The 22,737-nt window shown below is 40.5% G+C and overlaps 1 protein-coding gene across 3 annotated transcripts in view; it reads left to right on the top strand.

The window, feature by feature from the left end:
• MAPRE2 (microtubule associated protein RP/EB family member 2) overlaps positions 1–22,737 on the top strand; it is a 138,227-nt gene that overhangs the window by 63,367 nt on the left and 52,123 nt on the right. For 2 of the 3 annotated variants that reach the window (XM_060243834.1, XM_060243833.1), the window contains one exon: positions 18,226–18,353. The exons of the other annotated variant lie outside the window; for it this stretch is intronic. In XM_060243834.1, coding sequence (XP_060099817.1) covers positions 18,233–18,353 — 121 coding nt within the window. In that variant the 5' untranslated portion in view covers positions 18,226–18,232. The remainder of the gene's footprint in view (positions 1–18,225; positions 18,354–22,737) is intronic. 3 annotated transcript variants of the gene reach the window in all.

Here is a 22,737-nt window from a genome sequence, read left to right as displayed (position 1 = left end):
TTGTCTAAGCTTGAACAAGCCTACTTAGTTGAAAACTTAAGTACCCAGAAAATTTTGGAATTGTTCTCTTGGTAACTAGTGAGTGACTGAGAGTGCAGGCATGGTAGACATGACCAGCAAGAACTAGATTCAGATCCTCATTCATTCATGATGAAGCTTAGTGGGTGGAATTGGGCCAATAAGTCTCTCAATCCCAGGTTCCAGATACCAGTTTGGTATTCATATCTGCCCCCCCCCCCCAGTGATTCTGATTTTTTTTTTGGTACTATTATTCCCTATGGGGAATTTTAGAGAAGATAGAGGGGCTGTTTTTAAAACTATTGGCTCCAAAATTACTGCAGAGCTATTGGTGCCCTATATGCCAGTCTGAGTTCCCTGAAGAAAGGTTTTAATAAATATGTTAATAAACAAATAGTTAATGAAAGATTTCAGGTTTTCATGGCTGGTAACATCATTAGGGTTTGTAGAATCTTTCGGGATCAAGTGCCGTGTTCTACTGGAGAAAGTTTTCCTTCCAGACGTTGATCCTCAATCGGTATTGAAGAGCCTTTGATCAACAGATTTGTTTTCCAAAGTATTCTTGTGGTGGGATCGCAGCGAAGTTTCCTGTATTCCAACACGCTAAACCTTCAAAAAGCAACCTCACCCATGCAGAAAGATCAGCTCTAAAACCCCTCAACACTGACAAGGACATACTGGTTCTTGCAGCGGATAAGGGGAACGCCACAGTTATTCTCAATACAGAAGACTACCATAATAAAATTCAGGACCTTCTCAAGCCAGATAAATACAGGAAACTTCGCTGCGATCCCACCACAAGAATACTTCGGAAAACAAATCTGTTCATCAAAGGCTCTTCAATACCGATTGAGGATCAACGCCTGCTCAGAAAGTCTGAAGCTCTGCCCCCAGACTGTATGGCCTACCTAAGATCCACAAACCCAATGTTCCTCTTCGACCGATAGTCAACGCCATCGGCTCATCTACCTACGCAATAGCCAAACACTTGACCGGCCTTCTTCAACCCGTGTGGGCAACACCACCTCTTACATTAGGGACTCATCACATTTTTTGGAAAAAATCAAACCCCTAAAACTCCAACCAAGCGATCTTTTAGTAAGCTTTGATGTCATCTCGTTGTTCACCATGGTTCCCGTCAAAGAAACCCTTGTTCAACTACAACACATCTTTCCTGATGACATCACTGCCCTATTCCACCACGTGCTCACCACTACCTGCTTCCAATGGAACAATAACTTTTATGAACAGATCGATGGAGTTGCCATGGGAAGCCCCCTTAGCCCTGTCATCGCTAACTTTTACATGGAAACCTTCGAAGATACAGCACTAAGATCTGCCCTCCTAAAACCACGTTGCTGGCTCCGATATGTGGATGATGTTTTTGCCATCTGGAGTCATGGAGAGGCTGCTTTGAATAACTTTCTCCTTCATCTGAATTCAGTCCATCCTCGTATCCAGTTCACCTTGGAGAAAGAAAACAATGGTCAACTTGCCTTTCTTGACGTTCTCATTACCAGGAAAGATGACGGAAAACTCGGCCACACTGTATTCAGGAAACCCACACACACCGATCGCTATCTAAATAAGAATTCCAATCATCATCCTCGCCAAAAACGTACAGTTGTAAAAACCCTCATTCACCGTGCATCACGCATCTGTGAACCAAGCCAACTCCAGCAGGAACTACACCACCTCAAACAGTCACTGCAGGCCAATGGATACTCCCAACAAGAAATTAGAAGAGCCCTCCATCCCAGGAGACCATCCACACCAAATCCCGAGCCACACACAAATGTGGGTACAGCCTTCCTGCCCTACATGAAATCTGTCACCGACCGCATTGGCAAAATTCTCAAACGCCATAATGTTGACACAGTCTTCAAGCCCACACAACAGATCCGCCACATGCTGCGCTCGGCCAAAGATATGAGAGATCCACTTTCAACCCCTGGCGTCTACAAAATACCCTGCTCCTGTGGTGCAGTCTACATTGGCACTACCCAACGCAGTATCAACACCCGTCTCACCGAACACAAGAGACACTGTCGCTTGTTTCAGCCAGAAAAATCAGCTGTAGCTGAACATGCACTTCAAGAAGGAGACCACGTCATCCACTTTGAAAGAACTGAAGTCCTTTCTATGGTCTCACATTATCATACCCGCCTGAACAGAGAAGCTATTGAGATTTACAAACACCAGCACAATTTTAACAGAAAGGAAGAAGGCATTTTCATCCACCAATCTTGGTACCCAGCTCTGCAAAACACCCTACAGACTAAATTGCAGGAAGTCTCAGAACAACCAGCAAATTCCACAGAACAATCAGCACAATCAACAACCATCTTCCTTATCTTCAAACCCCTTCCAACCTTCCCAGCAATTAACACAGAACAATGGTCACATTCAACAGCCAGTTTCCTTATCACTACCCTTCCAGGAAGCCCCACCAAACAATGGGCACATCCACAAACCAATTGCCCTTTCATCACACCCCCTCCAGCCTACAAATAGCAGCTCTCCAGCAGCCCTGGCCCCACTCAATGCACAGCAGCCAAGAAGGTCTGAGCACCTGCTCCAGCTGCAACGCCACTGAGGATGTTCTCCGCAGCTGAGAACGAAACGTCTGGAAGGAAAACTTTCTCCAGTAGAACACGGCACTTGATCCCGAAAGATTCTACAAACCCTAAAAATAGTTAATGGTCATATTGATGGTTTTTATGGGCTAGTAAATGACAGCTTGTGGTTGGCAGTTTAAATATATACAGTTTGCCCAATAATAAATTATTTTTAAAAAATATTTTAATGCTGCCTTTCTTCTACTCTGTTAGAGTCCACAAAGTAATAAACATAAAAACATTACAGCAAGTAAAAGATAGTTTAAATTATAAAATAATTCAATTAAAACATATAAACAACACTTGAAGGATGGCCAGTAACAGCTGTTGGGGGTATGCCAGATAAGTCTTCATTTTAATATATGCATGTAATATAATAACATGCATTTATAATATACACAGCCCATTATGATTGTGAACAATCATTGACGACATGATATTTGTACCCAGTTTATATAAAACAACAGAAAATTAAGATTTTAATGTAATAATGTAATTTAATGTAATAAGGGGCTTGGATTTAGTGTTCTGTAAGTAACTTTCCATGTTTGCATTCATGTTTCATTTTTACAGGTAGGTTGTTTTTAAGGGATAATTAACATAATTGAAACACTTAAAAATCTCTCCCTAAAATCACTTCTTCTTCTCTAAAGAATTCTTTGCACTAGTAAAAATGATATTTTGAAATCTTCTGGTTAAATAGAAATCACATTTTTATAACATACATGTAACATGGTGGAACATTTTATAATGATATTGTTGCAAATGATGTTCTTGCAAAAATTAAAAGTGCAGTATATTTCTCAAAAACTAGTAATTTCTTTGCCTTTCAAAAAGTAATCCCCCCCCCCCCCCAAAAAAGCTGAATCACAAACTTTTTAAGCGCTGACCTACCTGCATTGTTCTGGCAGTAGTTCTACCACCTTCCCGAATTAGTTTATTCTCTAGGGATATATGCCATATTTAATTCTATATACAGGTTTTAATGGGGTAGGTACACCTTGGATAGTTTACAGTACACCTTGACCAGGATTGATAGACAAAGATAAACTTGTGCAGAGAGAACTTGGATTAGAGGAAGAAATTCCTCTAAAATGCTGGAGTGTGGAGAAAGAGACATGGAGAGTCCTGCTGCTATAACTTCTTCTTCATTCACCATTGCGAGTGATATAAGGCCTTGCCCTTTGGAATACACAGCTGTCTTGAGGGAGATGCAGAGATCTCTCGTGTCTCAAATGAGACTAAAATGAAAATGTAAAAAACTGAGAGACTCATGCTGTTCTTTTTATTCCAAACTGTGCTCAAAATGGGAGCTGTACGGAGAAGATTTGAGCTGATTAAGGATGTGCCTTGGGATATAATTGAACTGAATATTTATTTTTAAAAAGCTTTATCTTTTTGTTGTTGTTGTTGTTGTTGTTGTTGTATTCAGCTCTCTGAATGCTATTTAGGATTTTCCAGGATACCAGTAAATGGGTCCCAAAAAATCCTTGGATATATTTGGGATTAACTGAGAGTATGGGGAACCAGCATGTGAAGCTTTCTTTCTTTCTTTCTTTCTTTCTTTCTTTCTTTCTTTCTTTCTTTCTTTCTTTCTTTCTTTCTTTCTTTCTTTCTTTCTTTCTTTCTTTCTTTCTTTCTTTCTTTCTTTCTTTCTTTCTTTCTTTCTTTCTTTCCTTCTCTCCTTCTCTCCTTCTCTCCTTCTCTCTTTCTCTCTTTCTCTCTTTCTCTCTTTCTTTCGCTTTCTCTCTTTCTTTCGCTTTCTCTCTCTCTCTCTCCCTTCCTCTTCTCATCATCCTGTTTCATGCAGAAGTCAACAAATTCCTGATGTTGCATCTTGGCTCTGGGAGTCAGAGGCTTTGTGCCTCTGAACATGGACGTTCCCCTCAGGTTTAACAAGAATGTAGATTCTTGGATTGTACATTAGCAGTGATCCTTGGGGTTTACATGACTAGATTCTTGGATTGTACCTTGGTTGGATTCTTTTACTTTTACATTTGCTAGGGTTGCAACAGCATTCCTATTCTGTTTGGCTTGGGTAATTTTTGGGTTCTACATTGACATGAATTCTAAAGGATTTTTTTTATTTTAAAAAAACCTTTTCCCTTATAGGAGTCAATGGCTATGGGCACCTTGTTCATGGGTCTTCAGAATTGGACCGATAGGACCAATCCACTTGACATTTGGCATTTATTTAAAGGACAGGCACCAACAGCTGTGCAGCAATTTTGGTGCCAATAGCTTCGAAAATAGCCCCTCCACCTTCCCTAAAATTCTTCATAGGGAATAATGGTACAAAAAAACTCCCCAGAATCATGTGGGGGTGGGACCAAATATGAATACAAAACTGATACGTGGAACCTGGGAATACCAGTTTTTTTAGGCTTCCTGATATTTAGAGCTGGACATAAGAACATAACCCCCCCTCTTTTTTTTTTTTTTTAGCTTAACATCCCTAGAGCTGATAAATATCCTTTCTACAAAAGGCCGTTGCCTCTGGCAAGTGGATTTCTGCATGCCCTCCAGAAGTGACCTTGATTACAAGGCTTTAGAGAACAAGAGTAGGCTGGTCCAAAGTCCAGTGTTTACCAATTCCCAGTTTTGAGGGTGTTTAGAGTAGTATGCAAGTACGGTTATTCATAGACTTTTCCTCCCATGAGGGTCTAGAACCATGGGAGCTAATGAGATCTGGTTGCTGACAAACAGTGCCTGAATTTCATCACACAAGTTGTTATTCTGCTTCTTGTCAAGCTCTTGTGAATTTATAGAATTGCACAGAAGTGATGTGTAATAATATACTGTGCCAAGAACATCTAAACCAGGGAGGTGACAAGTGCAAAATGCACATAAAAATAAACTCGCTTCATAGTTGTAATGCTGTATTGATTTTATTTTGGAAAACCTTCAAAAAAGTTTTAAAAATCAAATAGTCGAGGTTACTCTTACTGTACTATTTAAACTTGATAGACTTCACCACTAGCTGAAGCTGATTAAGTCAAATGATGAATACTTATGAAAATCTTTATATTAATATTGCATTTGGCTCTAGTACTTTAGCTTGTTCTGATTTGGGCTTCTGGTTATTGTACTTTGCACCACACATACTTGTAATTAAATTGTATTGTTATAGGATGGTTATGTCCAATATAAATAACTTGGATACAAGCTAACTCATGCTTTCATTTCAAATGCTTTCATTTTTTCTCTCTCATTGTCTTTTTAGATGCTTTTGCTAAATCAACATTGAATTTTAAGTTCTTTTTGTGATGTCTCAAATTTAGCTGAAATAAATTTTGGAGTCATAACAGTAAACTGGTTATTTTCAACAATCTTCTAAATGTACTTGTTCACATAAGAAATGTGAGTGGCAGTTTTCAACACAATCTTTTGAGCCACTACCTTGCCAACATAGGAGTTTGATGATTGGCCCTTCAGTGGCTTACCTCTTTCCTCCATGGTTGGAGACAAAGGGTGGCGCTGGGTGAGAGTGTGTCCTCTAGACGCTCCCTAACATGTGAAGTCCCTCAGGGGGTGCTTCTCTCCCTGATGTTGTTTAATATCTACATGTGCCCCCTTGCCCGGTTGGTGCAGAATTTTGGACTTTGGTGTCACCAGTATGCTGATGACACCCAGTTATATCTAGATCCAGGTGGGCAGCCATGTTGGTCTGAAGCAGTAGAACAAAGCAGGAGTCAAGTAGCACCTTTAAGACAACAAACTTTTATTCAAGCTTTTGTGTGCATGCACACTTCTTTAGACAAGGAATGAGGTACAGTAAGCAGAGCTACATATAGCTTCATGTGGGGTTTAGAATGCAAGGTGGTAAAAAGTTAAAATCCAATAGCAGAATAGTAAAATTAACAAATTCAGAAAACCTTTGCTCTGCGTTGCAATAGCATGGGAAACAGTAACATGTCAGAATGTGAGAATGTCTGTTAATTATTCTATTGCTAATAGGAAAAAGGAAAGGTCCCCTGTGCAAGCACCAGTCATTTCCGACTCTGGGGTGGCGTTGCTTTCACAAGGTTTTCACAGCAGACTTTTTACTGGGTGGTTTGCCATTGCCTTCCCCAGTTATCTACACTTTCTCCCCAGCAAGCTGGGTACTCATTTTACTGACCTCAGAAGGATGGAAGGCTGAGTCAACCTCAAGCCAGCTACCTGAAAACCCAGCTTCCACCGGTGATTGAACTTAGGTCGTGAGCAGAGCTTAGGACTGCAGTACTGCAGCTTTAACACTCTGTGTCACAAGTTTTTCCTGTCCAACTAATTTACCTTTTAACATGTAACATAAATATATACATCATTCTAGTTTGCCATTAGAAAAAATACATTAAAATATAGTGGAAGATGGGTTTAGTATATGTAATGAGATAAACAGCCAATATCCTTCACTATTGACAGGACACCACTAACACAGCACAATCTGTTAAGAGTTTGGGTGTGATCTTGGATGCCTCCCTGAATAAGGAGGCCTGCCTTACATACAATGCCAAGCAGTCTTTCATCTGCCCCAGACAAGGCAATTGGCCCTTTTCCTATCATGCCCCGACCTAGCCACAGTAATCCATGCAATGGTCACCTCCAGATTAGACTACTGTAACTCACTCTGTGGTGGCTTGCCCTTGAGACTGGAAACTCCAACTGATCCAGCATGTGGTCCTGATGGGAAAGTCCTGATGGGAATGTCACAGATGGTATATACACAACCTGTGCTATGCCAGCTGCACTGGCTCCATGTATTACAGATTCAGATTCAAGGTATAGGTGTTGACCTATAAGGCATTGAGTGGTCAGGGACCAATATATTTATGGGACTATTCTCTGTTATGTCCCTGGAAGGGCATTGTGTTCTTAGGATAATAACCTGGTAGTTGTCTCTGGCCCAAAGTTTCCAGCTGCCTTCAACGAGGGCTAGGACTTTTTTGGTCCTAGCCCCAACCTAGTAGAACTCTCTGCCAAATTCAGTCAGGGACCTAATGCAATTCTGCAGAGCCATTCTCTCAGGCTTTTGATTGAGGGCAGCAAGAATCTCCATAATCAGCTGACACTTCTCTTGTCTTTCTGCTTCATCCTCACTGTCCCTCCTCCCTGCCCATGAAGTAGTTGGCATTTTGAAATTGGAATAAGTAATAATAACCACCATCTGTTTAAAAGTGTTTCTTTCCCCATTCACACTGGCATTAATTCCTCTCTGGAAACCTCTGTTCTTGTAATTCTGTCATCATGACAGAAATTACTAGAGGACTGCCTGATGTTATGAACACACAAAACTGTCTTATACTGGATCATACCACTGGTCCCTCAAAATCAGTATTGTCTACTCATACTGGCAGTGGTTTTCCAGGTCTTACACAGAGAGTGTTTGCGTCACCCACAACTTGATCCATTTTACTGGAGTTGTCAGATATTGACCCTGGAACCTTTGGCATATCAAGCAGATGCTCTACCACTGAGCCACAACCCCTCCCCAATATCTATTCATTGGTTGCCATAACTGACTTCTGTTGTGGTGAAGACAAACATTCCAAGGGTGGTAAAAGTGGCTTGAATACGCTGCATTTTGAGCCAGGAAAACATACTCAAAGTACAGTATATGAGTGTCTAACCACTTTTACCAAATATTGGAAAAATGGATTGGATCAAGACTATATTATCTGTTATAAATGGAAGGGATAGGGTAATTTCCACCAATTCCCGTTGCCTGCTGCAGACCCTGATTTGTCTCTCATGCAGTTCCTTAGGGTCCTCTGGCCCCAGGAACAGCATTATAGGGAGATCAGTGGACACCAGGAGGAGGGGGAGTGTTCTTTTCCAGTGACAGATGTGCCTTGCAGCAACAGAAAACTTAGTCTGAATCCAACCCATTGTCTATCTATACTCTGTCTAGTCTAGTACCTATGACAATTCAGTTTTGCTTTGCTAAAGAGTACCTTTTAGATGGCGTATCTGCAGTGCAATCCTAAGCAGAGTTACACTCTTCTACGTCCATTAAAGTTAGCCAGTTTAGAAAGGTGCGAGTCTATTTAGGATTGCACTGATAGTATAGAAAGGTAGTATACTAGAATCAGACATAAAAATATGCTTGACATATTTTAGCCTTCTCTCACTCAGTGGGCAGTACTGTTAACTTGATTGAGATGGGATCCCCCCCCCATCTCTTTTGTATTCTCAGGAAAATATAAATATTAATCAGCAAGAAAAAAATTGTGGATATAGAGTTTATAGGAGATCCTGCACCAGTGTTGAAAACTCATTCTGCTTTGGTAAAAGATTTCATTTGAGCTTTAGGTCCAATTCTATATTTGCTGTTGCCCTTTTAGCTGGAGAATGTGTAGTGCAAAAGAAAACTTAGAAAAACAAAACTTACTGCATCACAGAAGACAACCAGCAAAATGGTTGTTTGGAGCAATTAAAGCAATTTGTTTCCATCCATTAACAGTTTAAATTGTGGTTAACACCCCAATACCAAGCACGTTGCTTAGAAAGAATTATCAGAAACAAGCAGCAGAAGTAGAGAGGCACACCTTTGTGATGGCTTTCAATCTACAACCAGTCCTTGAAACAGGCTACTGTAAGGGGCTCTGCATGCATTTGCCTTTGGAAACACTTCATCATTTGGCACAGAATGCAGCAACTAAAATGTTAATGGGTGTGCACTGTAGGGATCTTCTCTCTACACTAGCAGAGTGTTAAAGCTACAGTACGGCAGTCCTAAGCTCTGCTCACAACCTGAGTTCGATCCCCGGTGGAAGTTGGGTTTTCAGGTAGCCGGCTTGAGGTTGACTCAGCCTTCCATCCTTCTGAGGTCGGTAAAATGAGTACCCAGCTTGCTGGGGGGAAAGTGTAGATGACTGGGGAAGGCAATGGTAAACCACCCCATAAAAAGTCTGCCGTGAAAATGCTGTGAAAGCAACATCACCCCAGAATCAGAAATGACTGGTGCTTGCACAGGGGACCTTTCCTTTCCTTATAGCCTGCATTCACTGCTGAAACTCAAGATGGACTGCACAAATAGCTTGAACCATCCCTGGCAAGATATGTCATGGACAGTGCAAAAAAAAAATGTAGCTGCAAAAGTAGAAACAATGCAGGATGAATGCAATGAACAATGGAAAAGTCTATAATCCTGTTTCTTTTATAAAAGTGCCCTCCATTCCATTATCCTTATTCCCTTTATAGAGATGTAATCCTGAACAACAGTGTTTTATGCAGTTTGCAGAAAGATGTAGGGGCCTTCCTGACCTTCTCAGGAAGGTCATTCCAAAAAGGTGGGAACTGCAACAGAGAATGCAGTTGTAAGGGGAGTGTTGATCTTGCCCATTTGCAAGGTATCACATTGTTTGTGGCCTCAATTTAAAATGATATTCTTGATCTATTGAAGCGCTATATAGCTTTGTGCCAAAGACTGTCTTTGTCCATATGGACCTGTGCTAGTTTAAAGTCTTTTGAAGCCGACCTCCATACTTTGAGTGAGGTGAGGTTGGAGGGCTTTTAGTAGAAGACTTTTTAAGCTGTTGCCCTCATTCTTGGGATCCAGAAAGCCCATTCAGGCTCCTCATTGATCTTCTGGAGAATGGTGAAGTGTTTTTTTTTTTTTCCTGAAGTGAGCTGAACTTAGTGGGATAATTCTTTTACAATGGTCCTGGCTCCTGGTTGTGTTATTTTTATTTGTTTTTTTTCCTGGATTTTATAATTGAAAGTTTTAATGGGGTACTGGTTTTATCTGCTTGGTTTTATTATTGCTATTGTTTTTACCTGCAACTTTTATTGCCCTAGACAGCTGTTTGTATTTTAGTGTTTGCTCTTGTTTGTTTTCATTAACTGATATAAATGTTACATGTGGCGAAGGCACTTCAGCCTTCCTCCCATCCCATTTTCCCATCCTGACATGGTCCCAGGGAGCTGCTGATTGCTCTGTTGGGAAACTTAGGTGAAGCTATAATTATTTTTCAGCAGGGGAAGTAGCAGTTCCCCAGGGCCATTTGAGGGGAAGGCTGACGGCCTCATGCACTACAGTCCTGATGTGAATCAGGCTCATACACACCTGGAAACCTGGAACTCGCAGCACTTGTGTGATCCAAAGTCTTTGTGGTGGCCAGGAGGACTTTGTAATGTGCGAATCACTTTTTAAACATATGGATGTACTTCAGGCAATTCTAGATGCTTGTTCATCAACAGTTTATTTAATTATCAATGTGATTAAATTTGCGGATACTTAAATCTGGAGACTGGAGCCATTAACAGACTGGACAGATTTTTCTACAAACTGGAAAAAAGATCCAGGTTTGCAGAAATATCAGGATTTTTTTTAAGGCATTGGGGCTTTAATCCCTGTTCCCAATAATAGAAGCAGTACATGTACCATCAAGGAACTCAGTGGCCATTGTGGAGGGTACTAGGTGGCCACAACAGTATGGTCAGCTTTCAGCCCTTGGTTTCTATCAGTGATGATATTTATGATATTGGATTTATATCCCGCCCTCCTTTATCTTCCTCCCCTACAACAGACACCCTGTGAGGTAGGTGAGGCTGAGAGAGCTCTTTCAGAAGCTGCCCTTTCAAGGACAACTCTGCAGAGCTATGGCTGACCCAAGGTCATTGCAGCAGGTGCAAGTGGAGGAGTGGGGAATCAAACCCGGTTTTCCCAAATAAGAGTCCACACACTTAACCACTACACCAAACTGGCTCTCCATTTATATTGGACCACCATTTAGGTGGGAGGGAGCAGGGTTTTTTCCAGGGGTATTTTGGCTTTTGAGGAAGATGACATGAGGCCAGGCAAGGCAGCAAGCACTAGGTGGTTTGATACCACACTACTTGCATGACTCATCCTGGATTGGCTGTTTGTGGCTGTTGAACAGCAGCCACCCATGAAAAGCTGGTGTGGTGTAGTGGTTATGGTTTCTGACTAGGAACAGGGAGACCCAGGAATTAATCACTACTCTGTAATGGACACTCACTGGGTAACTTTGAGCCAGTTATACATACTCAGCCTAATCTACTTCACAAGGTTCTTGTTAAGGATAAAATGGAGGAGAGAGAGAAGAATGGTGTAAGCTGCCTTGGGTCCCCATTATGAAGAAAAGTATAATACAAATGAAGTCAATAAACTAATAAATATAGATGAAGATGGGGGCAGGTAATAGATAGGGTAGTTGGTGGGTTGGAAAGAGAGATGGAAGCCAGGAAGGGGGAGGATATGGGGCATGCAGATATAAGGAAAAAGAAAATAGTATGGGGAATGGGAAATAGGAAAGTGACCCCCCGGGAAGTCCTTGCTGGTTTGCTACCATGCAGCTGGGTCCAGGCCCATTGTCAACCCAGCCCAACTGGATCATAGTTTTCCTAGGTAGTGGCTGCCAGGAGGGAACACTGAATGCAAAACAAAGGTAGGCTAGCTGGTGGATGGGAAGGAGAAATGGAATCTGGAAAAGGGGAGAGGTTGTAGGGCCTTTCAGGGAAGGGGAAGCAGAAATATCTTTATGCTACCTAGTCTTCTAATGTACATCACACAATAGGGTTTCCCAAGATTTATTGGAATGCCACTATTGTTGGCTAGCTCTAATACTTAAAGTTTTTCCAGTTCATATTTTCCTTTGGATTCTTAAGTTTTGTAACTATTTCTCTACTACTTTATGGTTATTCTCTGAATCATCATGGGCTATTTGTTTTATATGTTCAGTCACTGGTTAACCAATGCACTGCATTTTAGTTTAATTGGCAGATCTGTGATTCATGTTGAAGGTACTTGCTTCCAGATTGAGAAAAACACAACACAAAGATTAAAAAGCATTTTGAGCTTTAAAAAAATAATAAGGCCTGAGAACATTCTATATAGATGAAAATGTAACTTATTTGCTGACCAACGGGCATTATCAGTGCCCAAATATGAATCAACTGAACACTATTAGAAACCTGTGGGTAAGAACATTAATGAGCCCAGCCAGAACTGTAACAAACCCGCTCTAGCTAACTAATCAGAAAGTAATCTTAGAGTCATGGTGACCCTATGAAAGCAGCAGCAGTGAAAAAGACAAAATAGGGATTATTGGAGAGAGACTTAAAATGGAATGGCTAATCTTGCAATGTTCTGCTATAGATCTATGGCATGCCTCTGTGTACTACTGTGATCATGTTATCTCAAAAAAGGATATCATAAAGCTGGAAAAGGGTCATGAAAATGATCAAGGTGCTGGGGCATTTTCCCTACAAGGAAGGACTAAGAAGTTGGATGCTTCAAAGGCGTTTCGAAGGCTAATGAGTTAGTTTAGAGGAGATGCAGCTAAGTGGCGAGATGAGATGGTATTGAAAAAGTAAACTTTTTATTCTGTATTGTAGAAGGGAACTCAAGGTCCTTGAAATAGATTCAGGACAGATGTAAGTACTTCTTTCCTTAACACATAATTACCTTCTGGAACTCACTGCCGCTTTAGAGCCCTAATTAGATGGCTTTAAAGAGGAACTAGACAAATTAATGGAGGATAGATCTGTTAACTGTGATGGGGGACTCAGACCTCCATCTGAACATCAGTAGCCAGAAGCAACCAAAGGGGGAAGATGTTGCTTTCATTCACTGCTTATGGGTTCCCTGAAGACATCTTGTTGACCACTGTGGAAAACAAGATGTTGGATTGACTAGATGGATCTTTGCTCTAATCCAGCAATCTTTTGTAAAAAGCCAAGCTTTTATTAGGCTGCCACCATATACAGTCTAATATGAATACAGATTGGTAGCAAGAACTGATACAGTGATCCTTTTGGAATATCTTTCCTTAATCAGTTGGCCCCAGTTTTGCATATTCAAGGTGTTTTTCAGCAGCTAAAACTGTCCATATATATTTCAATGTTCTACTTTTACATTGGTATATTTCTAGCTGTGTAATAAAAACTTTTAGATTGTTGAAGGTAATTTATTTGAGTGAAAAAATATCATTTATTCACTTGCTATCTTTAGGAAGGCATGTAAGGCAGTCTTGTTTCAGAGATCGTTTGGTGGAGGATTAATTGTTTGTGCAGATGCAGCAGTGTGTTGATCCTGTGTGTTAAATTTTGAGTTCTTTTAAATTTGTAATTTTGTATTTTAATCTGTTTTATTGTAACTAGCTGAGAGCCCTGTGGCACAGAGTGGTAAAGCTGCAGTACTGCAGTCAAACTCTCTGCTCATGACCTGAGTTTGATCCCGGGAGAAGCTGGGTTCAAGTAGCCGGCTCAAGGTTGACTCAGCCGTCCATCCTTCCGAGGTCGGTAAAATGAGTACTCAGCTTGCTGGGGGGAAAGTGTAGATGACTGGGGAAGGCAATGGCAAACCACCCCATAAAAAGTCTGATGTGAAAACGTTGCGATGTGACCTCACCCCAGAGTCGGAAACGACTGGTTCTTGCACTGGGTACTACCTTTACCTTTTTATTGTAATTAGCATTGTTAATTGGACTATTATAATTTATATCCTTGCAACTTGCACCATTTGCCACCTTAAATCTAAGGAAAGAAGATGAGATTCTTAAGTGTTGACAATTATATTTATTTAAAACATTTCTGTTTTGTCAATACTTAAGAATTATAACATGAAAACCATCAATAGGTAATTTGTCTCAGACCAATCTTGCCATTCTTCTAAAATGATGAATAAACAGCATTTAAATGATCTTTCTATGCAAATACTGAGCAACTGTTTTTAGCAAACTGTTACTTTATTGAGATGCAGGTTTTTTTTCGTGGTGGCATCCACACATTATTGGATATTGCATTGCCATTCTACTTCAGCAATCTTTTGCAAACTGGATTGGCTTATCTACACAGGAAAATCCTGTTGCAAATGCTTGCCATAAAGCAGTGATAGTGATGGGTGATGTCACCCATAAATAAAAGCTTCATAAAGGTCAGGTAGAATTGCAACTGCTGCCTGAGAAGGAGGGTGGAGAAGATGTATAATAACTATATGGCATTCAATAACTATATGAATAAACACATGCTTGTGAGTAATACTTCATATAAAGTAGTACAATATTATTGTGAAATTGAGCTTCTCTGCTTCACTAATTGTTCTTGTTCACAGAGCTGGTCGTAGACTGTCTGGCATCCTAGGCAAGGCTAACTTCTGCCCCCCCCCCCACACTGATAACCATTTTTCAAAAACAGATTAATAGTGGGGAAAATGAAAAGCATAAAACTTGAAATTGCTCCCTGACCTGGATAGCCCAGGCAAGCCTGATCTTGTCAGATCTCGGAAGTTGAGCAGGACCAACTCTGGCAAGTATTTGGATGGGAGACCTCCTTCATTGAGTCACATGGGGGCACCCAATTCGGCGCACCCAGAAGGCCAGCGCCCTAAGCAGTTGCCTAGTTTGACTAGTGGCAGGGCCAGCCCTGCTTGTTCAAAAGGTAGAAAACTAGGCATTCCAGCCAGGATGCAGGATCAAAATGGATAGCTTTTCTGTGACAGGAGTATGCCTCTGTTTTGAGTACTCTGTCTTCTAGATAAAATCAGAATTCCTACTCTGTTCCTGAGCAGTAGTTTGCAAACATGAGAACAACAGAAAAGCTGCAGTGATTTTCTCCAGTGACTTTCAGTTTCTTGTTGGCACTAGTGGCATCTACACAGGCCACATCATTTGACAATCAGGAGATCTCTGGGAAAGTCTGTTGCATAGTTCAGAGGTTTTCTCCCTTTTGTCCATCTAATCTGTTGTCATGCTTCATTGTTGCTAGGCCGCATCCTACCACAGCTTCCTAATTCACAGCATTGTTCTCTAAAGTAAAAAAAAAAAGCCAATTTACTTCTGTGAGTTTGTTCTGTACTTCATTTGTGAACTGAGAGTGGCTTCTCCCATACATTGGCCCTGACCCTTTGATATCAATGGGAAAAGTCCCAACTGTGAAAACTTTTTGAGGATTCTGCAACCATGGTACTTCAACCATGAAAGTGCAGAGCAAACTATAACTACAATGGTTGTAGAGTTCTTCTCACAAATGTCTGCCAGGGCTCAATCCTGCTATACTTACCAAGTAAAAGTACTTTTGATTCAGGATGTGTATATAGGCGTGCAATTTTCTTACTATATACATTTCATTCTGATTTTATTGTTCAACTACAGTTTACTGACTTCAAATATGTTCTTGTGCAGCTGTTGCTCTAGTAGCATGTGCTTTGTTTTGGAAGACACCCCCCCCCCCCCGAGAAAAAAATTATGGGAAGATTTCTCTGTCAAATTTGTCTATGTGTTCAGCTTTTGGGGAATACAACAAGCTGCCCTGATACAGATTTCTTGCGCTAGGGCTCAGGCTTATTTACAATTTATATATTTCTTCTAGCCTTCGCAAAACTGTTTAGGCTGAGAGGCAGTGAATGACAGCACTTTATTGAATACAGTAAACTTCATGACTCAGCATATTTAAGCCTTGAATCTTCTATGTTAGAATGTGGACCCCTGTGTCACACCACAATAATTTTGCTAAGAATCTGGAAAGAAATGAAATGGGACACCAAGGATAGATTTATAGATTTGAGCTATGATAATTGCTTTAAGATCTGCAGCCTAGCTGTAACGTAGGTAGACAGCCTCTAGGCAGAGGAACTACAACCCAGCATAGTCACTCAGGCAGGGCTCCTAGGAGTTCAGTTGAATAACTAATACTCAGTGGACTGAGAGCCAGAGAACCATAACAGCCTTGCATCTTGTTTTCTTGGCTGATTCCCTAATGTGGTGAAGAAGTCAAAGGAGAAGAGTCCCAAGTTGCTTTGACATGGAATGGTTCCAGAAACCTAGACAGTAGTTAGTTAAACCTGTATAACTCTTGTATGGGATCTCCCATATCTGCCCTCCCTAGTCTATCAGTAGAATATGGAGGTACTTTGTCCTATTTTCTACAAAATCCTGGGCCTTATAGATTGTGATAAACTAATAATTGAAAGCTAGTTGATGTGATTGGAAACCAATGCTGCCACAGTGTCATAAATCCTCAAGAAGAGAATGAGAATATGACCTGTCAGTATTTCATTAATTTTGGAGTTTAGGTGCCACCAGACCCTTGCAACAGGAGTTCTTTAAAATAAGCCCTGAGATTTCTGTCTAGCATTTTCCAGAGGCTGCCTGAGGCAAATAATAGCATAACATTAAACAATACAGTTTAAAATGGGATAACTTTGTATATTTTTCTGTAGCTATAAATGGTAAACTCCCCAAATAATGAAGTGCATCCTAACAAATCTACAAGGTCTAGTTCTCAAGTAAAAGGGGTAATATTACATCAAACCAACCAATGCATGTGTCAGGTAAGTTCCAGATATAAACATGGTCCATATTAGCAAGCCACATACATAATATAAAATGGATGCTGTGTTTAAATATTGACAAAAGTATGAAATTGTAGATATACTACAATGGGACAGACGTGTCACTGAAGACGAGCTAGTGGGTTACAGCATCTTGTAGTTGATGCATCTTCTTTTAGTTGATGCGTCTGCTCCTTATGAAAGCATTTGTGGTGTTATGCATAAACCTATTGGCAAAGTAAAAACAAATAGCCTTCTAAAATGCTGAGTAGCCCCATCTGCAGAAATAAACTGAAGTGTCCTCAGTGAAGAACGTAGTTAATAATGGTACAAAATTATGTAGACCTATGTATGCGTATTGAAACTGCCTGCGGGCATTAACAACCAAAAATCCTGGTTAATTGTGGAAATTAACACATTTCTTAGTATGTCTTCTTGAGGAATATGAGTTCTTGTGTACACAAAAACAAGTGTTTGTGAGGAAGAGCTTCTGTGGGCTTGTAGTAGGCCTCTTAGTTTGCATTACTATTATATGGACTACTATTATATGTCCATCCTGCTCTGGTCAGATGCTAGAGGCAATGACAAAAAAATAGCATTTGCCTTTCTCAGGGAAAAATGGGATGAGAGTATGGCTGACAACTAATTTTTCCCTAATTAGAAAACCTGAAAAAAGGTGATACGCTATTTGATTAATTGACTCTTCCTAAAACCTTTATATAAGAAGGCAAATCCTGGACGCTCTGCATAGAAACTAATGTCCTGTAAATATTTAGTTCAGAATATTTATCAACTACCTTTCTATCCAGAGATGCTAAAGGCAGCGTACAAAATTAAAACCAATCCAATCCACATTAAATACATACAGTCCCCATGGATTTATTAAAATCACCAAACAATATTACATAGGATGAATCCACAAGGTAACCAACAAGCATCAGGTGCTGTCTTAAAGAATCCAATTCAGAAGTCTTCAGGAAAAATTTCTAACTCATCATAAAGGCCTGAAGGAATGGTTCTACGCTTGCCTGCAAGGGGAAAGGCAATCTGTAAATCCCTTCCATTGGTCTTAGCCAATCTGACCTCAGCTAAAGCTGGTTCCTGCAGAAAAGCACTTTTTAAAGTGTGTTTCTGGATTTTTTCTAAGTGAGAGCCCTTTGGAATACCTCATTATGATATTAATATAGAAGGAAGAGCTACAATGAACTTGGAGAACCTCAAGTGTGGTTTAATCGTACCAACGTAGATCACAGCTGAGCTGTCTGTTTACTAAGATGTTCAGCATACATCTTATCTATCTGTTTTATTTTGCAGTTGGGGAATGGCGGTCAACGTGTATTCTACCTCTATAACCCAAGAAACTATGAGCAGACATGACATCATCGCATGGGTTAATGATATATTAGCTTTAAATTACACAAAAGTTGAACAACTGTGTTCAGGTAAGCTACAACTTTGAAAGATTTTTTATCCATGAACTTTCAATTATGTGTCTATATTTACCTGAATGTTTTATCTTATTATTTTATCCTGTTTTTACAAGATGCTATCTGTTGTAAAGCATCTCATCTTTAAATGTCTTAACATCTCTGTGGGCTTCCTTTTATTGCAGTTTCTATTGGAGGGGTAGTGCACAAATGCTGAGTATTGCTATTATATTTCATATTTTGATATTTAGTGTGGATCTACACTTCACTCAGGTTTAGCCCAAAACAGTTTTACTTAATAATTCCCGTGGAGCAGAAGTGTGAGTGATCCAAGGCTGTGAATAATGTGTCTGGTCCTCAGGTGGTTGAGTTAACTGTGGCCTAGATAGACCATTGCATTGACATAAGGCAACTCCTTATTTCCAAGCCTCTTCTAGAAGTTCTTGTGTACAAGACTTCATTTTCTTCCCTGTGTGATGCAGGTAGCTCCTGTTGTGACTTCCTCTCATTTAGTTTATTGTGACAGCATAGTTAAGGCCATTTGTGCTGTGCCCAGCCCCTTGGGAGATGCAGTGTGTGTGCACGCTTTGCTGCAGCAACTCAAGTGAACAGAACTCCTTAGGTGTTGTTCTGTGATGAATGAGGGAGTTGCTGTATCTGCACTGGTAAAGAAGCATTTGAAAGAGATCGAAGTTGCAGAAAGGGCAATGTTTGTGAGCAAAAAACATGAAAATCAGGAACAATCTTCATACAGCAGGTTGCAAAACTTAAAAAGCAACATTTTGTGGAGGAAATAATAAAACAAATACTGAGTGGGAGTTCAAGTAGCTGAAGACTGTTAGCATCAAGTCTCCAGTGTAAGCCTAGATGAATAAAAATCTACTGCAGTATTCAAGTTGCCTGGCAGCCATTTTATGGGATATAAAAAGCTCACAAGAGTAATGATGTGAAATGAGAAGGGACGTAATGGATTTTCAGCAATCATTATTACATTGCTTCGAGGTCTATCTAATATGTACTAGATGTATTTTCTTATTTTTTCCCCCTGCACATTTGACATTTGCTGTGAGTGGTTCTCTTATGATATGAACATAAAGGAGGTCCTCTAAATTGGGCTGATGAAGACAAGAGAAATCTATTCAGAAGTAATATGTGCTTTGGCAGGTTATGATTTACTAGGGTGTGGCTTACTGGAAAAAGAAAGCATAGTCTTGTGGTTTGGATTATTACATTATTTTAAAAAATTCTCTAGAAATATTTCATTGTTGCTTCAGTTTATTAAAATAAAATGGTATGCACAATGTGTGATCACAGCTCTAAATATCTGTGCTTAATGTTGCTTGTATGTTTCTTTCAAATAAAATATAATTTGAACAGCTCTTCCCTGTTCTCCTCTTCTTGTTCCTCCCTCAGCCTCCTGTTTGTCCCCAATCAGCACCACTTTTGGCTTGCCACCTTCTGCCCAGAACCATGCTAGCTTCAACACAATGTTAGGAGGAAGCAGGAGGGTGGGAAAGGCGAGCCAGAGTGATTAGGGAAGAGAGAAGCAGGCAGGGGAGGGGAGATGGAGTTACCTTACCTCCACAGAATCACAGAGTTGGAAGGGACCTCTAGGGTCATCTAGTCCAGCCCCCTGCACAATGCAGGAAACTAACAAACACCTCCTCCAAAATTCACTGGATTTTCATTGCTGTCAGATGGCCATCTAGCCTCTGTTTAAAAACTTCCAAGGAAGGAGAGCCCACCACCTCCCGAGAAAGCCTGTTCCACTGAGGAATCGCTCTAATGGTCAGGAAGTTCTTCCTAATGTTGAGCTGGAAACTCATTTGATTTAATTTCAACCCATTGGTTCTGGTCCTACCTTCCGGGGCCACAGAAAACAATTCCACACCATCCTCTATATGACAGGCCTTCAGATACTTGAAGATGGTGATCATATCACCTCTCAGCCACCTCCTCTTCAGGCTAAACATCCCCAGCAACTTCAACCTTTCCTCATAGGACTTGGTCTCCAGACCCCTTACCATCTTCATCATCCTCCTCTGGACTTGTTCCAGCTTGTCTATATCCTTCTTAAATTGTGGTGCCCAAAACTGAACACAATACTCCAGCTGAGGTCTTACCAGAGCAGAGTAAAGCGATACCATCACATCATGTGATCTGGACACTATACTTCTGTTGATACAGCCCAAAATTGCATTTGACTTTTTAGCCACCGCATCACACTGTTGACTCATGTTCAGCGTATGATCCACTAAGACCCCTAGATCCTTTTCGCACATACTACTGCTAAGACAAGTCTCCCCCATTCTATAACCATGCATTGGATTTTTCCTACCTAAATGCAGAACTTTACATTTATCCTTGTTAAAATTCATTTTATTGATTTTAGCCCAGTTTCCCAGCCTGTCAAAGTCATCTTGTATCCTGTTTCCGTCTTCTACTGTATTTGCAACCCTCCCAATTTAGTATCATCTGCAAATTTAATAAGTATTCCCTCTATTCCTTCATTCAAATCATTTATAAAGATGTTGAACAAAACAGGTCCCAGGACTCCACTTGTCACTCCTCTCCAAGAGGATGAGGAACCATTCACAAGCACTCTTTGGGTGTGATCTGTCAACCACGCCCTGCTACTCGCGAGTCACTTGGGGACTCTCAATAAAGCTTCTGGGGGGTTGCTGGGAGGGAGTAGGACCAAGATTTAAGAAGAGGAAAAGGGCTACACTGGGGAGGAAGAGCTTGGGGCTGCAGATGTGCCAGCTACCCAGGGAGACAGTGCAGCAGGAGCCAGGGTTGTGAGAGGGATCAGGGTGCCATTAACCTGCCCTCCGACCTGGTCTGAGGTGTACCTTCCTTGATTATCAGCGTCCTGGAGCTGTCTCCCGACCCCTCCCATACCCTCCAGCCGGACAGTTTGGTGTAATGTCTGAACTGACAAACAATTTCTGTGCTCCATCTCTGGAAGCTGCTGCATCTAGTCATGGGATTGCACAACATATAGAAAAAGAAAGCAGTCAAGCAGCACTAAACTATATTGCCTGCTCTGTGGACTGAGCTTTCAAACAGTGATTTGGGTTCTCAGCTATGATTAGACCAAATTAAGTTTTTCCATAATATTTGAACTGAGCTGTGGTTGAGACTCTTATAGTTTTGCTTACCAAGACGCTAGTAGGCTTTAGAAATGTCTTCAGCTGAGTTGTGAATACTGTGGATCAATTAGTTAATTTTGAGTAGAGCAAATTTTGAGTCCAGCGGCACCTTTAAGACCAACAAATGTTTATTCAAGATATGAGCTTTACTTTTGTTGGTCTTAAGGTGCCACTGGATTCAAAATATGTTCTACTGCTTCATATGAATGGCTGCCCACTTGGATTTATCTTCATTTTGGGTGTTAAGGTAATCACAAACATCTTGTAAAATGCAACGAGCAGTGTCATATCTCTACGTGAATGCTGTTCTTGTATGCTGTAGCCAATTCCACCCCACTCCCTGCTAAATAAGTTGGCACAAACTCTTTATAGCTTGTTTACCCCTTGTGTGTCTCTAATAAAGATTCAGGAACATGTCACGGGAAGCATCTCTTTTTCTTGGGAGTGAAGAAATTATTTCATGCACATCTAGTTGTTGTTCTCTCCAGCAGTTGTATATACTCAAATGTTGTGGTGTGTGAAGGCATAAAACCTCAAATGTCAATTCTCAGTAGGTTGAATTTTTTAAAAAAGCTGTCTAGATGCCATGTTTTCACCAAACAGTAGTTACAGTACAGTTCTTCTATTATGTGGTCTGAAGACATTACAGACAAAGGTACTTTGCTTGAAACTAAGATTCCATTGTACTCATCATTCTCATAGGATGTCTGGAGTAAGTGAGATTTCTGAAAAATGAGGCACCTCTTGCACCTCAAAATCTGTGGCAGTAAGAACCATCTGCCCTTAGAGAATCCAGGCTTGTGTTTTTAAATGATTCATTCTTTGGAGTATGAACCCTTTGAGGGTAGATAACTCTGCACCTGAAGTCACTGAATGATTCAATTTATACCCATCACCGAGGGAAGGCCAGAGCATTAAGTCATGCACAGATGCGTCAGGCAACCTCTTTCGTGAATGGATATTTCGGATTCACAGTACTTTAATTTTGTTTCTCATGGTGCACTAGCTGTTAATTCATGCCTCTCTAATGAGCTCCAACATACTATTAGGGAATTTTTAAGCTATGGGTTAAAAAAGAAAACCATGTCTCTAAAAGATAGTGCAGTGAAAGTGCTCATTTTAAGATTAGGGTTGAGTGTTGGCATCTTAATGTAATTCTTCTCTTTCTTTCTTTCTTTCTTTCTTTCTTTCTTTCTTTCTTTCTTTCTTTCTTTCTTTCTTTCTTTCTTTCTTTCTTTCTTTCTTTC

The sequence above is a fragment of the Heteronotia binoei genome, chromosome 7, assembly GCF_032191835.1.
Source record: "Heteronotia binoei isolate CCM8104 ecotype False Entrance Well chromosome 7, APGP_CSIRO_Hbin_v1, whole genome shotgun sequence".
Lineage (NCBI taxonomy): Eukaryota > Metazoa > Chordata > Lepidosauria > Squamata > Gekkonidae > Heteronotia > Heteronotia binoei.
Note: the sequence above shows the minus strand (reverse complement) of the source record. Positions and strands in the feature narration are given on the sequence as shown.